The following is a 15689-nucleotide window of genomic DNA, read 5'->3' as shown; positions in this document are numbered from 1 at the left end:
AGTTGGCTGCACAAAATCAGTGTGCATGATCCAGATGCCTCCTGGGCACCTTCTTCATGCTAGGCCACTCATTTCCTTCCATTATAATGGATCTATGGAAATAGTTTTTGTGTATGTGTGGATTGATCAGTATTTGAGCTGTTTCCTTTCATTCATAATGTGTTGGTGTCTCTCTCCTTGTAGCTATTGACATCATTTTTTCTTTCTGTATTTTACTTGGGTCAAAGGTCATTTTCATCATTAATTGCAATTTTTAAATGCACCCAAAGTTTAGGGTTGGTTAGAGTTTTTTTGTTTTTTTTTTATGTTTTATGTTTTTGAAAGAAGTCACTTATGCTGTCTAAGACTGCTTTTATTGGCTGAAAAAATGCTGAAAAATAAAAAATAATGTGAAATATTATTGCAGTTTAAAAGAACTGTTTTGTGCTTTAATTTATTTTAAAATATAAGTTATTCCTGTGATGGCAAAGCTGAATTTTCAGTATTCAGGGTCACAGAAATTATTATAATATGCTTTTTTTTGCACAAAAAATATTTCTTATTTTTATCAGTGTTGAAAACAGCTGTGCTGCTTAATATGTTTATAATATGTTTATAACTGTAACCTTAAAATACTTATAGTTATTCTTTAATGAATATACTTAGTCTACATTTCAATTTGCGCATAATATGCCTGTACATACAACTGTCTATTTCTATATACCTGTACATACAATTGTCAATTTGTATATTTTTATTCCTTATTTACTTGTTCTATTTTTTAATTCTTCTTCTTTTTTCTTTTTCTTTTTTTTAATCTGTGTTTTTTGTTCTGTCGCTGTCATTCTGTTGCACTGTGGAAGCTTCTGTCACGAAAACAAATTCCTCGTATGTGTAAACACACCTGGCAATAAAGCTCATTCTGATTCTGATTCTGAATATAAAGTTCAAAAGAGCTTTATTTATTGTACATAGAAAACCTTTGTGATGATGTAAAAGTCTTTACTTTTGTTTTTGATAAATTTAATGCATCCAAAAAATAGTATTGACCCCACACTTTTAATAGTAGTATATATATATATATATATATATATATATATATATATATATATATATATATATATATATATATTATCATCAGAATTTTATATTCTGAAATTGTACATTCTTTTCCAGTAACATTTGGTACTGTGATGAACTTCAATTCTCACTTTAATTTGAACTGTTCATGAACTTAAATTTCTCTGTGCTGTTTACTCTTATTTAACTTTGTGTCATATATTTGTGCATTTTTCAGGTCTGGATGCTCCTCTACAGCAGTACTCGATCTCCGAATGGCACCTCTCTGGCTCAGATCTGCTGCATCTTTCATCTACCAGACTGGAGAAACTTGGAGTGCATAAAATCGGACATCAGGAGCTTATACTGGAGGCTGTGGAAAAACTCTGTGCTTTGGTAGGACCCTTAAGTGTGTGTTTGTGTGTGCATTAATCTTTGTGAGGACAAAATATGTAAAATTCTTCCAGTAGAATAAATAATTCCACGTAATAGCAAGGGGCGTGTTCAGTGCTAAGTTTAGCATATTTATTATTAGCCTCTATTTAGAACAACACTTCTGAATGGAGTTTTATAAAGAGGATCAAATTTGTATTTGAGTGTGTGATTTGTGGATTCAGGGTGTATTTGTATTGTAATAATCTTTCTGTTATTTCATAACCTGATATTAAGTATTTCTGAATGAGTTTTTGTTAGCGTTTGTGTTTCACATGCCTGTCTGCTACCCGTATTAGAGCCTCTGTTATGGAGGTGAGGAATGCTGTAGGACTAAAATCAGTCACAATCATTATTTATACACTTACAGCATTAGCCTCTGAACTGCTCTGTATACCATCTCTCTCTCTCTCTCTCTCTCTCTCTCTCTGTCTGTGAATTTCATTACATCTGTGAGAGTTGCTCACCCTGCTGACTTAAGCTGTATTCTCAGAGGCCTGTAACACTAACAAAACTCCAGCCAAATCGCAGGGAACATTCTTCCACAAGTGTCTGGCCTATTTTTTTAAACCGTTTTCAGTTCCATGCTTGTCTTCAGTCATCTTAGCTGTGCAATATCATGGATTTATAGTGTACATTACGTGCGGTTTCAAGAAATAAATAGTACAGTCATTTCACTTCATTTTCAGATCATAAATGTGTTGATTGCTGGCTGGTAGACTGAAGCTTCCCCTGAGCTGACAGTGGATGTGCTCCATGTGCTGTAAATGTTTTGCCCACTGGGAGGATTAATGTGGACCTGTTGGTGCCAGGACTCCCTGTGTGTGTCGTAACAGCACATTCAGGCTTAACTGCTCCTGTTTTGCTATAGAGAATACATTTTTTAAAATTTAGCAAACCTAAAACTTTCAAGGTGTTGACCATGCGTCATCATCACAGTCTGTAAAAAGGGTCTATTGTTTTTCTGTGTAAATGCTAGATGGGTGTTTGACTGTTGCGCTCAGATTTTTTGTCACATTTTTAGATTGCCTTGTAAAATTAAAAGTAGATCAACTTTTAAAAAACACATCTCTGGCACCTAACATATTCTTTCTTGTGTCTGCGCAGACATACAGTGCTGGGGGTGACAGTCTGCGCAGTTTGACAGAGAAACTGCGTGCAGTGGCTCACACTATGCAGATGAGCATACAGGGGCATTGGCGTGTCAATACCAATGATGGACAGAGTGCCAACAAGCTGTCACAACAGGTGCTGCAGGCGGTGGTGGATGTGATCACAGCATCCAATGGACTTGTGTCTTTGCTCAATAGGTGAGAATCACACAACCTGAACCACAGAGCGATGTTTACCTGTGTGTGTTAATATACAGGCAGTACATGAATTTGCACATGAAGTAGTGTTCTGGTGTTTCATTCTTTCTCAGTCATAATGTGTATGTATTTTTTAATAGGTATCAATTTGCACAGCAGACTGGATACACAGCAAATGAGAAAGTTGCCAGTCTGTGTAAAGATCTGGACATCACAGTGCATAAGGTGAGTGTGTTCTGGTTACAGTGCTTCCACCCACAAATTGTCATTGTTTGCGTCAAGTTTCATATCTTTAAACTAGAGATGTTCCGATACCCTTTTTCCCTTCCCGATACCGATTCCGATACCTAGGCAAGGGTATCGGCCGATAACGAGTACTGATCCGATACCCGGGTGTGTATCTGGTTATACAGTTGTATGTACTACTAGCCCTGTATGAATTGATACAATTATTTTAGGGTGTGCTTCACCATATATAGATAGATAGATAGATAGATAGATAGATAGATAGATAGATAGATAGATAGATAGATAGATAGATAGATTTTAACTGAATTTAGGACCGGTGGTGGTGCTTTTTTGGTCATTCAGTGTTTCTGTAAAAATGGGGAAAAACTGTCAATAATACTGATAAAATAATAATCATACTATGAATTCTACTAAGAACAATATAAAACGCACTAAGGATTAACGAGCTGCTGGATTCATGAATATTAATCACGTTGTCTGCATTGGCTCGAACGGATTTGCTGAAATCAAAACAGGGACGATAATAGGTCAACGCCAGCCAATGAGATTGTCGTTTGCGCATTAGCTCCGCCTACTACCGGAGAACCCGGCAGTTAAGCTGAAGAATCGCAAAGGAACTCCGTTATTTTGACAGAAAAATACAACAAAGAATAACGTTTACATACCATGCAGAATTGACAGGCTACATGTAAGACTCCCTCGCTCCCTCTCCCTCTCTCTCTCTCTGCGTGTGAGGAAAAAAGCAAAGCGACGGCGAGTCATGCGCTTCACACTAGAGTTTACGGTACGTCAAATACAGCTGCGCTGCGCATTCATTCAGATGAACTGAAAAATATATCGCTTGACGGAGAGAGAAACTCTGAAGCGCTCAGTGTTCAGCGAGTGACAATATATCTGTGCTAAACTTATACATAGCCTCCCAGTAAAATCTGATCATTTATTAGCCAGTGGCTAATATTAGACATCATTTAGTCGCCCAGGGTGAAGATTTAGTCGCATATGCGAGTGATTTAACATACTGGCAATGTGCTAGCACTTTTGTATTTCTTCTTCGCTGCTCTAAATAGTGGTTGCTTGTGTGGCAACACAGCACAACTTCCTGTCTTTGCATTCTGAGCAGCGAAGAAGAATTGATTTCCGATTTGCAGCGTTAAGCAAAGCTAGCGCGCATAACTATAGGTCTTGTTTAAAAATGGTATCGGATCGGTACATGGGTTGAAGTACTCGCCGATACCGATGCCAGAATTTTTTTGTGGTATCGGTGGAATTTCCGATACTAGTATCGGAATCGGAACAACTCTACTTTAAACGTCATCCTCATTATAAACAAAACATTTTATTTAAGCTCCAAAAACAGATATAATCTGCAATATCGTTTGGATATTGTGGGATTTGTGATGTAACACAGGCATATGAATGCATATGAATGCCTTCAGCGGAAGACACCAGCAAATAGTTTATATATCATTGCAGCATAGGCCCCGTCCTTGATGTTCAGTCTTTATAGCTGACACTTGTTTACATTGGATGTGAACGTTGTGTCACATCAACAGTAAATAGAACCCACTATAATCACTGATGCTTTTTGCACAGTACAGTACAGTACTGTATACAGATGCCCATTCAAATTTGTGACATAGTCCGCATGTTTGAGTCTGCCAACAACAGTATAAGGAACATTCGCTTTGATGCGTCCTGTTAAAACAGCTTGTTTGCGTCTCTGTACAGACCTCGGAAGGATCCCAGCATCAGGAACAAGTGAATAGTTTATTTTAATGGAATCTCTGATCGCGTCAAATTGTTATATGTTTGTTCGGAGCATTTTACCTCAGATTGTTTTGTAAATGAGGCGCAGTGTAATGGAGAGTTAGCAAAGAAATTTGTTGAAAGATGAAGCAGCCAACTGTATTGGATCTGACAGCAGCTGCATCGCAAACCGTATGTAACAATTTCGTAATACTTTGTCTGTAATAATTTCAGACAGAGGGGCAAAATGAGGGTTGAAAATAGTCATTTTTCTGCATATACATTTGGGGTTTCTCTGCCAAAAATGTAACATTACAAGTAAACCTCAAGAAACATATTAATAAAAAAATCCATGTCATGACCCCTTTAAATCATTTTTCATTGGAAATATCTGCCATATCTCACTGTACAACAGTAGAGGGAAAATGTTTGAGTCTGTAGTGGCTGAAGTGATCAGGGGCAAATAGAGGTTTTGGTGAAAGGTTTTTGAAAAATTGCTTTGTTTGTTTGTTCTACGTCTGATACAATCACACTATAATGCTGACAAACACATGGTTTTCATTACACATATTCACTGGACTCAAGAGGGCTAAGGCTGTCCGAGAGAGAGAGAGAGAGAGAGAGAGACAGAGAGGGGGGGAGAGAGGGAGAGGGAGAGAGGCGGGCATTAAAAGTCAGACTGTGAGAACTGAAAGACACTTTGGTCGTGTGATATTCACCTGTGTTAAGCATACAGGAGAGGCGGTCACATGATATTCACTTCATCAGAAGAATATCTTTCATCTGGACCTGGAACAGTAGGGTTTGTTTTTCAATTCATTGATAATTTTACACTTTAATAAGTTTTGATTGCTTATTTTCTGTCTATACCATTCATTCATTAATTTGACATACTTTAACCCAGAAAGCTTCGCAAGTTTAACCATCACCTTTACTTGGGTGCAAACTAACACTCACAAACACATGCACATACACATACTAATGATAAAACATGTTGACATACTCAGTGGCGTTGGAAATCAGACAGCATCTATTTCAAGATTTGAGTTTGCGTTATCATTCGAAAGGCATCTGAACCATTTGCTCAATGTTTCTTGCAGATTTCATGTTCGCTTAAAAAGTTTCAATGGCTTTTTGGTACTGTTTGTGTACTCATAGAGGGAAATAATAATCCAAAAAAGGATTTGAATCGTTGATGATGTGACTCAGACGTCCACTCTGAGAACAGCATTGCTAAAGAGAGGAAGGAAAGTGTGGAAATGAGAAAGAAGCTAAGTGTTTCTGTGTGTGTATGGAGAAACAATGTGCAATGTGCGTGCTAAGAATGTTGACACTTGATGCTATCAGCATCTTTCTGTTAGCTGTCACACACAAACACAGAGTAAATCACTAGAGAGTTGTTCTCTCTTTCTGTTTTGTCACTGAGTTCGCGTTCCTAAAACTGATGGCATCTTTTCCAGTTTAAAAGCATTGTTTGTATACTTCCTGTTTGCACTACAAACAATATTGTGTGTGAATCATGAGTGCAAATGCTTTCTTGTGCAGCAATCAGGAACTTTTAAGAGTAAGAGAAGAGTTAATGTACAAACTGAAAATTGTTCTGGATCACCGATCCTTACATAATCATTCATAAATACAATGGGATCCAAAAGTCTAAGACCACCAGTGAAAATACTAATGTTACACATTTTCATTCAAAAGTTTAGGGTCAGTAATTTTTTTTATGCATTTGAAACAAGTCCCTTATGCTCACCAAGACTGCATTTATCTGATCAAAAATACAGTAATATGGTGAATTATTAATTATTACTAGTTTTCTATTTGAATATATTTTAAATGTAATTTTTTCCTGTGATTGTAAAGCTGAATATTCAGCAGCCATTACTCCAGTCTTGTCAGTGTCACGTGATCCTTCAGAAATCATTCTTATTATAAGCAGTGTCGAAAACCGTCACTTTTTTGTGGGAAATGGGATTTTTTCACATTTGCAGCATTTATTTGAAATATAAATCTTTTGTAACAATTTAATGAATCCTTGCTGTATAAAAAAAAAATAATTCTTTAAAAAAGTCTTACTGACCCCAAACTTTTGAACAATAATGTCTATATATACATAATTAGAAAATTAGGAAAATTTATATTAAATTACAGTTGATAAATCCTAAGTCAAAATAGCTCACATCTGATTGAGGTCAGAACCCTCAACTCAGTTCAGTCTAAAGGTTTCTGGGAATAAAGTGTTCATTCTGCTTATGTTTTAATAAGTTTCTGACATTTAAAGCCATGAAGGTGAGTGTTAGAACAGGTGTTAGGGGACAGGTGGGCCTCTGATCCACGTCACCTGAACTCAAAGGTCATCATGTCAAGCAAACCTTTCTGGTGATAGTGTGTCATACATGGATGACTGTGTCTTGCTGACTGGTGGTGCTGAGGTTTTAATTAACAGATTAACAAATATTCAGTGCCTCCAGGGTTAACCCTGATATGAAGGGGAAACTCTTTTTTTTATCAGAGATATAATTGCACCTGTGAGTGTTTTGGTGTGTTTGTATGTATTGGCAGCGCTGCCCGGGCAGTGTGGAATAATTAGCAGTCAGCCGATGACTTTATCGAGAAAGAGAGAGAGAAGTAATGAACTTAAAAAGAAGGAGAGGTGAGGGAGTGAAAGATAGATTAATTAAAATAGAGATAAGAGGCGGAGAGTGAGAGAGGGTGCAAAAGGAAATTCACACACACACACACACAGTACTGAAATACATCAGTGGATTAAGCAGAAAAGGTCACGTCGATCAGACAGAGGTACTGTTTGTGCTTGTTTTATCTTTTTTGCCTTGAATATATTTTTCCCTTAATGTTTACATGTCTGAAGTTGCTTCAGAATTTCTTTGTATAATATTTGCTGGGAGGAAATGGTTATTTTATTTAATAAACAGTCTGTTTCGTGGAATTTTGGAAGTCGTCTCTTCTGTAGAGTTACTAAATTCAGTTTACTCACTATGTGGTTAACGTTAGATGATATATGAAGACCTTGTAGAGGTTTAAAAACAGTAATGCTCAGTTTACACAAAACTAGACTTGATGTCTATATTTTTTGCTAGGAAATTCAGTCTAGAAGGTAGTACAAAATCGGATGCAAGATTAATAAACATACTAAAAATGCCTTATTGACTGTGTAAAAATGTAGAAAGGTTTCTGTGAGGGTTAGGGGATGTAAAATATCATCAGATCACTATAAAAATAATAGAAGTCAAAGGAAAGTTCCCACCATGATAGGAAAACAAGCAAGTGTGTTGTTTATGCATTTGAGAAGTGTAAATGGATCCATGCAGGATGAGAGGCAGATCTTTTTTTAGTATCTTCAGGTCTGCTGGCCTGTGACCCCTTAACAGAGCATTTGATTTAGCTGTTTGTCTCTGCCTAGAGACAGAACATTTATATACTTTGGTTTGCTCCATTTTTGTCATTACAAATAACTGCATTTGCAGCTGCATACAATGTCAATAAGCTACAGACAAGGAGAGGGAGAAAACGATAGAGGATAGAAAGAGAAGATCTGACCTGTTTTATCACTGAGGAAAGCTCTCTCTCTTTCTGCAGTGTTGAAAACAGAGTTAATGATCATTATCAGTGTAAAATGAGGAGCTTTGTTGGGAACTACAGGATAACAAGGTAAAAGCTTTTGAGCTGAATGAAGCTCCTTTGTGTGAGGACGTCAGCCTCAATAGAACTAAAAGATGAGGAAAACAGCAGGACTGGAGAGAAAATGAATATCAGGTGTCTTTTTAAACTGAGTTTTGAGTTTTAGTTTTCAGTTATACATTTAGTTATGCATTTGCTCAGCTGTATACAAAGAAAAGAGGGGTAAAGAACCCGAGTGCAAAACAATGCACAGAATAAATATCGAAAGACAAAAGATTCCCTCATTCTTACCTCATTCAAAGTAGCAATGAAACAGAAGTAGCAACAGATCTTTTCTTCTGTATTGTGGTGTAATGGATTATTGAAATAGAAAAAATAAGGCCAAGGACTTTGTTATATACATTGGTTGTTGACCAGGTTTTGAGATATTGGTGTTGAGAAAAGGGTTTAAGCAGACTGAATGATTGGAAAAGTCCTGTATACTTGAACAGAGAAGTCTGTAGTTAGTAATTATGACATTTTCATAAAAATAAAATAGAAAAAAATTGAAATGCATGGGTACTTAATTAACAATAAGAACAATAACTTTTCAAAATGTAGAAAATATTGTGAAATTTAATTTCATGTCAACTTAAGTATTTTATATTTTATAACTTTAAGGATTTTTTTTTTTTTTTTTCATTTTCGGTGCTGATTTTTGTGGATATTTGCAAAATCCTGTGAAATGGGTTTTAAAACGGTGGCATATATTAACCGGTGGTGACAAAGCTGCACTGTTGTTTGTAGGTCAAAGGATAATTGAATTCAAAAAATTATTAAATACACAAATATGCAAATGGTAGCAGACGTGTCTAACAAAAATAACAATTGATTCTGCAAAATATGTGTAGTTTTTGATTCAGATTAGCCTTGCTTTTCCTGGATGTGATTATGATGAGATTTATTGTTGTAAATTAGCGAGATGACTCTCAAATCATCAGTAAGGACTGACCTGTGCTTGAACTGTACCATAATGACCTATAAAAAGACAGGGTTTTCTTTGAAAGGGTGTGAATATACATACAGTAGAAGATATTACACTAAATTACACTGAAGACATGTCCTGTTTGACCTACATCATTCCATCCTGTTACTCCATTCACTTTTAGTTTACATCATGGCAACAGCGCATCTTAGTTCCAAGCACCTGCTCGGAAGCACAACCATGTGCTTATCCAATCACCTCAAACAAATCATATAATTGCTCTCGTTTAAAGTGGAATCCCAGCAGTCACTGCTGTGTTAAATCGCCGACTCTCTGTCAGATCTCATTGTTTTACTCCAAACTGTGTGTGTATTTATAGGGGAACTGAGGTGTTTATTTCCAAACAACATTTTTGAAGAAAATCTTAGTGGTGGTTGACCATGCATAAGTTGTCACCACATTGCTAGCATAACAAGTATTTTTACCTGTAATGTGGTTGCTTACTGGCCCACGTCAATATAACCTTGAACTGTAGTATTTTCCTATTTAGCCAGTTGGGCCACATTTTCACTGACCACAATAGTAAAGTAAAGAGTAAAATAAAATATAAAGTAAAATAATAAAACAAATGAAATATAAAATAAAACAAAATATATGCTGTATATAATTGAATATACAGCATATATAATAGTGATTCTTGCCCTAACAAACTCTACTGATGGTTTACCTCTTACTTTGCTCTGAACCTGGTAGGTTTTAATGGACCACTGGAAATAAATGCATTCAAATAAAACTCTTTGTGAGCCTAAATGTTTTTGTGTGTTGATTTCTCATGAGGGGAAGTGACACACCTGTTTAGATTAACGAGAAGTGAGCCATCGGTGTCACACACACATACCTCCCGCAAAATTCTTCAGCTGTATGTCATGTCATATCTTCTCTCTTGCATACCTGAGTCCAGTAAGTACATACTTTCATGCCTCAGATGGGCTAACTCTGAATCCCTTTAGCCAATACAAACAGACCTGAGGTTGGATATGAGCCCTTATTTGTTTTGGTTTTATTTGTGTTGAACTTCACGAGTTGTGTATTGGCTGAAGTGAATCTGTTGGTGGTCTGGGATTCAGTGTTTATCTTTAGGGATGTTACATAAGATCTGGCTCATCAGTAAATCTGGTTCAAACACTTTTTCTCTTGCCACCGATCCTCAGCGGCCGTCCTAAATCCTTTAATTAGACTATGATCTACATGTTCCAGTCATCAGTGTGTGAGTGTGCGCTTGTGTGTATGTAATCTTGTTCTTAGGTCTTGTACGGGTTGCTGGCTGTATGTTAGCAGTGTGTAGTGTCACTCTCTTTGAGGAAGTGTTTCATTGAGAGGTGTGTAGGAGCTGAATCAGCCCTGGAGTGAGTGGGTTATAGGTGAACTCCCCTCATGTGTGTTTGTAGATCTTTGAATTCTGGATTAAAATCCTTAGTGGGTGGAAGCACTTGCATTTTTAGTTAATGTTCTCATTTCTCTCTCTCTCTTCCCTGTAGGAAACCGCTGTGTTTGAAAAGGAGAAGGACATCATATCTATAGTAAGAGATCGTGGGTCTTCTCTTTTCACTCTTACTTTCTACATGTCTTTTGATTCTTTAAATTACATTAATATAGTCATATATTATTATTATTATACTGTATTATATCATAATATTGTATTATATTTTCAAGCCTTAGGCATATTGCAGTTATGATGGTCATATGAATATATTAATACATTTCAGTGACAGAAATTACACACAATTACAAACTTTCTGTGGTAGGCCTAACTGATATGCTGTCGATTACCACAGAAAGTAATTTTCACTTGCAAAAATAGTTTAGTGTAATAAACTTATAAGGTTGTAAGCAAATGTGCAGCTTGTATTTTTGTTACAGTACTTTATCAAATATTAAAAGTGTGGTATTTTAACTTTTAATTTGAAGTTTTCTGAATCATCCTTTCATCATTGGGACTGCAGTGTATACTTTAACATTATCCCAGGATAATATTTAATAGACTTCCAGTACTGTATTTGCTGTAAATGTCATTTTTACTTGTAGTTAAAGATGTATTTATACAAGAGTCACAGATGATGTTGATAGAGCTGAACTTGTATTGATCCTGGAGCATTCTTTTAATATTATATTATGGTATTCATGATATTAATATTATATTATGTAAATGTATTATATTTACACTTACATTTGCTGTTCAAAAGTTTGTGGTCAGCGGGATTTTTTAAGATTTATCACCAAGGAAAAGGTGATACATTTTATTCAGGATTCTTTCATGAATGCAAAATTCAAATGACCAGGTTTTGAAATAAATGTATAAATGTCTGTCACTGTTGATCAGTTTTCTTCCAAATAACATCTTACTGACACCAAACACTTAAATGGTAGTGTAGTTTACATAATCCTCTATATTCCAATAATATATGTGATTATATTCATTAGTTCAGAAGAGATAACCAATCTTTTTCTTTTTCTTGCTTTCTCTTTCTCTAGTGTCGTCAGTTGGTAGCAGTGTGTGATGAGATTTTGACCGTTGCTCCGTTGCCTCTTCTTACCCATACTGCCCAGCTGGAGAGTGTTGACCTGGTCCCAACCTCACCAGGAGATCAAGTGGTAATGCATCTTATCATTTATAATTTGATTTCTTTACAGTAATTCATTCTTTTTCTATTTCATCCTCTCTCCTTGTTGTCCAATTGCGTTTCCTATTTTTCTGTGGTTTTTAGCAGCACTGTGAAAATATTGGCTTTGAAACAATTTTCAGTCAGATATTTCACAATTAATTACAAGGAAAAGGCTAGTGATGCATTGAATTAAACATGAAACTTTGGAGTTGAAAGAAATAAAATGTACTCCAGTGATCTTGTTTTAATTTGAACTTTGAAAAATCATTTTTACAATGTCTAAGGTTCAATTAATTCAGGTTTCTGTATTCAATATTTATTTGGATACTTTGCTGATGTTAAATTTACACTCTAGTTTAACATCATCTTTCTCCCTCTCTGTCTCTTTTATCTCCTTCTTTAAACACAGCTCAGATCATTTCTACTCAGACAGTCCTTTCACTTTGTATTGTATTCAGCTAATATGTTGCTAAGGGTGAAGCTATTTAAAGAGAGTTTAATTATGTAAAGCTCTTCCTTTCCGTACCTTAGACACAAACAGATGGTAGCTCCACAAAAGAGAAGTTCTTCTGTAAGGTGTCTGTGAACTGATAAAATATTCAATTAAATAATGTATGATTGGTTTAAATTTGCCCTGGTTTGTTTAAGAACAGTCATGCTCTGAAGGCTCACAAAATCTTTTTTTAATCGTTTTTTACATATTTGAAATTAATTTGGGGCCTTCATATTTTGTGTCTTCAAATCAGACCCAAAACACACAATGCAACATGGATGATTACATTGGCAGTCATCCAATAGCAGGGTTTCACACTGTTCAGCGCGCTGAAGTTTATTGACAAAGGAATGTCTGTCAAAATATAAAAAATACTTGTCATTCTTGCCAAGTGAGACCTGCCTCTCCTGTTTTCTGGAGAGAGGTTGTGGGAAAACTCATTAGGTTTATATTTGGACATAATGAGCTGGCATGCTTTGGAGAAAACAAGATTCAGAGAATATAATAATCGGACATGATTGATTATTATTGATCTGACAGATACTAATGGATTCAGTTAGCCTGAGGTTGGACCATACTGGTTTATTGTCCTTTAAGCAGGAGGTCTCTGTGCTTACAGTACATTTCCAGCACAATCAATTCTATTTAGATCCAACTTGAGCTGACATCTGATACTGCAGTCGATTCATTGACCAGTGCCGGTCTGAACATGCTCCCTCGGTTCTCCTTTTGTATTTCTTGCCATAATGCTGGAAGGAGTGCTGAATATTAAAGCAGACCAGCAGGGTTCATGGTCCAATTACCAGCCCGGATTCTCATCTTGCTTGCAGGAGCCAATATCAAATAAAATCCACTGAATTGTAGTTTAGCTGAGGTGTAAGATATTCTTGGCTTGATATGCACATTATTTCTTTCACATAGGGAATTGAGATCACCACCACAGGATCCAGAAATCATTTTGTCACTGGAGCAGCAGCAGAGGTAGGACAGGTTGATGGTACCCCAGCGCTTCGATATACTTTACCAAGATTGAAAAGCATAATTTTGTTTTCTTAATGGATTTATTTAGGGAGGGAAATTAGTGTTTTTTTTCTGGCATAAACAGATGTAAATCATTCCATAAATTGTCTGCTGGGAGATATGTGAGGGTGTGTTTGTAGTGAATGAATTGGCTCAATACCCGAGTGAGCGAAAGGTTAACTTCCTCCTAGGGAAAAAGTGGGCTAGTTTAAAGGTTTCTGGACTCGCTTAAAACAAGAATCTTTTTTTGCTCATTTTTCTTTTCTATTATGACTCGTAAGAATGAGATAAAATGATGCTTCCACGTAAACTGCTTTCTTTAGGGTCAGAAATAAGGGAAGAGGGAGTTATGATGTCATATCCTTTAGTTTCATCTAAAAAGAGTTTATTAAAAGACCCATATTTAGTCAAACACACACACACAAACACTAATGCACACAAAACCAAAAACATTTTAACATACGTTACCATTAAAAAGTTTGGGGGCGGGATTTTTTTTTTTTTTAAAGAAGTGTCTTATGCTCACCAGGGCTGCAATTATTTGTTCAAAAATACAGAAAAAAATGTAATATTTTAAAATGACATTACAATTTAAAATAACTGTTTTCTATTTTAATATATTGTAAAATGCAATTTATTAATGTGCTTGCAAAGCTGAACTTTCCAGTCTTCAGTGTCACACGATCCTTCAGAAATCATTATAATGCTGATTTGGTGCTCAAGAAACGTTTATTACTTTAATATCAATGCAACATTCTCAATGTTGAAACCAGTTTTACTGCATAATATTTTTGTGGAAGCATTCTTTCATTCAAAAGAACCACATTTACTTTACTTGGAAATATTTTGTAATATTATAAAAGTCTTTACTGTCAGTCTTTGCTTTTGACCAATATAATATATCTTTGCAGAATAAAGTATTATTTTATTATTTTTAAATATATCTGACCCTTAAGTTTTGAATGGTAGTGTATAATAATCATCCAATCTTAAAGATGCTGATGTTGCATTCAAAATCCACCTGATTTAAAAAGGGGCATATGCCAGTTTGAATGAGCATGAGGTTTCTGCTTATGGCGGTTCCTTCTAAGCCATTGCAGTCATTCTTTTGGTATTATTGGTAGAAGTGTTTTTAGTGCTCTTATACTCACTGTCTTAGAACACTGTGTTGTACATAACCATAAATCCTGTCTTGCAGTCTCCTACAGAGATCTGTGAGAAGATTTTAGCGGGAGATGAAGTCATTCAGGTCAACGGACAGATAGTGGTAAGTGAAAACAGCTCAATGCTAATGATGTTTAACTGTACTAATAGTGATATACTGGTGTTATTTACATAAAGACTGCTGTAAGGAAGGAAATTAGCCAGGGTTCTAATGAGAGGGGCTGAACCCCGGGTTGGCACAGTAAGACTCTTCTGTCCATTTGATTTGAAATCCCGCTGGATTTGAGCAGATGTCTTTTGTCCACTAATTTAGATCATCAATAGTTTGTGGTCCAGTGTCCTGTAATTACTGATAGGCACAGAAGAAAAACAATAGTTATTTCAGATAAAGAGAAAGAGATTAAAAAGGCATTTTAAATGAAACGATAAAAAAAAAATCTAGCAGTTTTATGAAAGTTTTATGACTCAAAGATAGGTGCAGCAGCAAGCATTAGATGCAAAAGAAACACCATTTTGGATGCGAATATACATTTATTTCATGCAATGTAAACGATACATCCTATTTCAGGTTGGCTGGAGCCGGGAAAACCTTGTTCAAAAACTTGAGGAAAATCCAACTGGAGTCACTCTGGTTTTGAGGAGGCTTCCGGGGTTCCTGAAACGCAAAGAGAGCCGAGCCAAGTCTGAGGTACTAGAGGCTTGTCCTTTTCTTCGACATATGCCACTTTAAGCATTTTCAAAATAATTGTTGACATTATATTTTCACCATCATGACTTATCTATGGACAGGGGCGTAAATTTCATCTGACAGTAGGGGGGGACAATAAACGTAAAATTTCTCAAGAGCAATTTTTGAAGGGGACACAAATAATACAGCCAAAATTGTACTTGCAAGGATAGATATGTGTACACAGCATGTGTACATAGCATGGAGACCGTGTTTAAATATGAGTTCATTGTTCACCACGCGG

General features: G+C 35.9%; 1 protein-coding gene across 5 annotated transcripts in view; it reads left to right on the top strand.

Moving 5' to 3' along the window:
- cnksr1 (connector enhancer of kinase suppressor of Ras 1) overlaps window positions 1-15689 on the top strand; it is a 28936-nt gene that overhangs the window by 2453 nt on the left and 10794 nt on the right. For 3 of the 5 annotated variants that reach the window (XM_058749707.1, XM_058749705.1, XM_058749706.1), the window contains exons 2-9: window positions 1277-1434; window positions 2578-2780; window positions 2921-3005; window positions 10917-10958; window positions 11911-12030; window positions 13456-13515; window positions 14753-14821; window positions 15287-15406. In XM_058749707.1, the coding sequence (XP_058605690.1) occupies window positions 1277-1434; window positions 2578-2780; window positions 2921-3005; window positions 10917-10958; window positions 11911-12030; window positions 13456-13515; window positions 14753-14821; window positions 15287-15406 (857 nt within the window). Of the gene's footprint in view, window positions 1-1276; window positions 1435-2577; window positions 2781-2920; window positions 3006-5457; window positions 5573-10916; window positions 10959-11910; window positions 12031-13455; window positions 13516-14752; window positions 14822-15286; window positions 15407-15689 lie in introns of those variants that run through there. The other 2 variants (XM_058749708.1, XM_058749709.1) reach the window with 2 other exon arrangements.

Source organism: Onychostoma macrolepis, chromosome 17 (assembly GCF_012432095.1).
Source record: "Onychostoma macrolepis isolate SWU-2019 chromosome 17, ASM1243209v1, whole genome shotgun sequence".
Classification (NCBI taxonomy): Eukaryota; Metazoa; Chordata; class Actinopteri; order Cypriniformes; family Cyprinidae; genus Onychostoma; species Onychostoma macrolepis.
The sequence above is the reverse complement of the archived record's forward strand: the minus strand, read 5'-3'. Positions and strand labels throughout refer to the sequence as shown.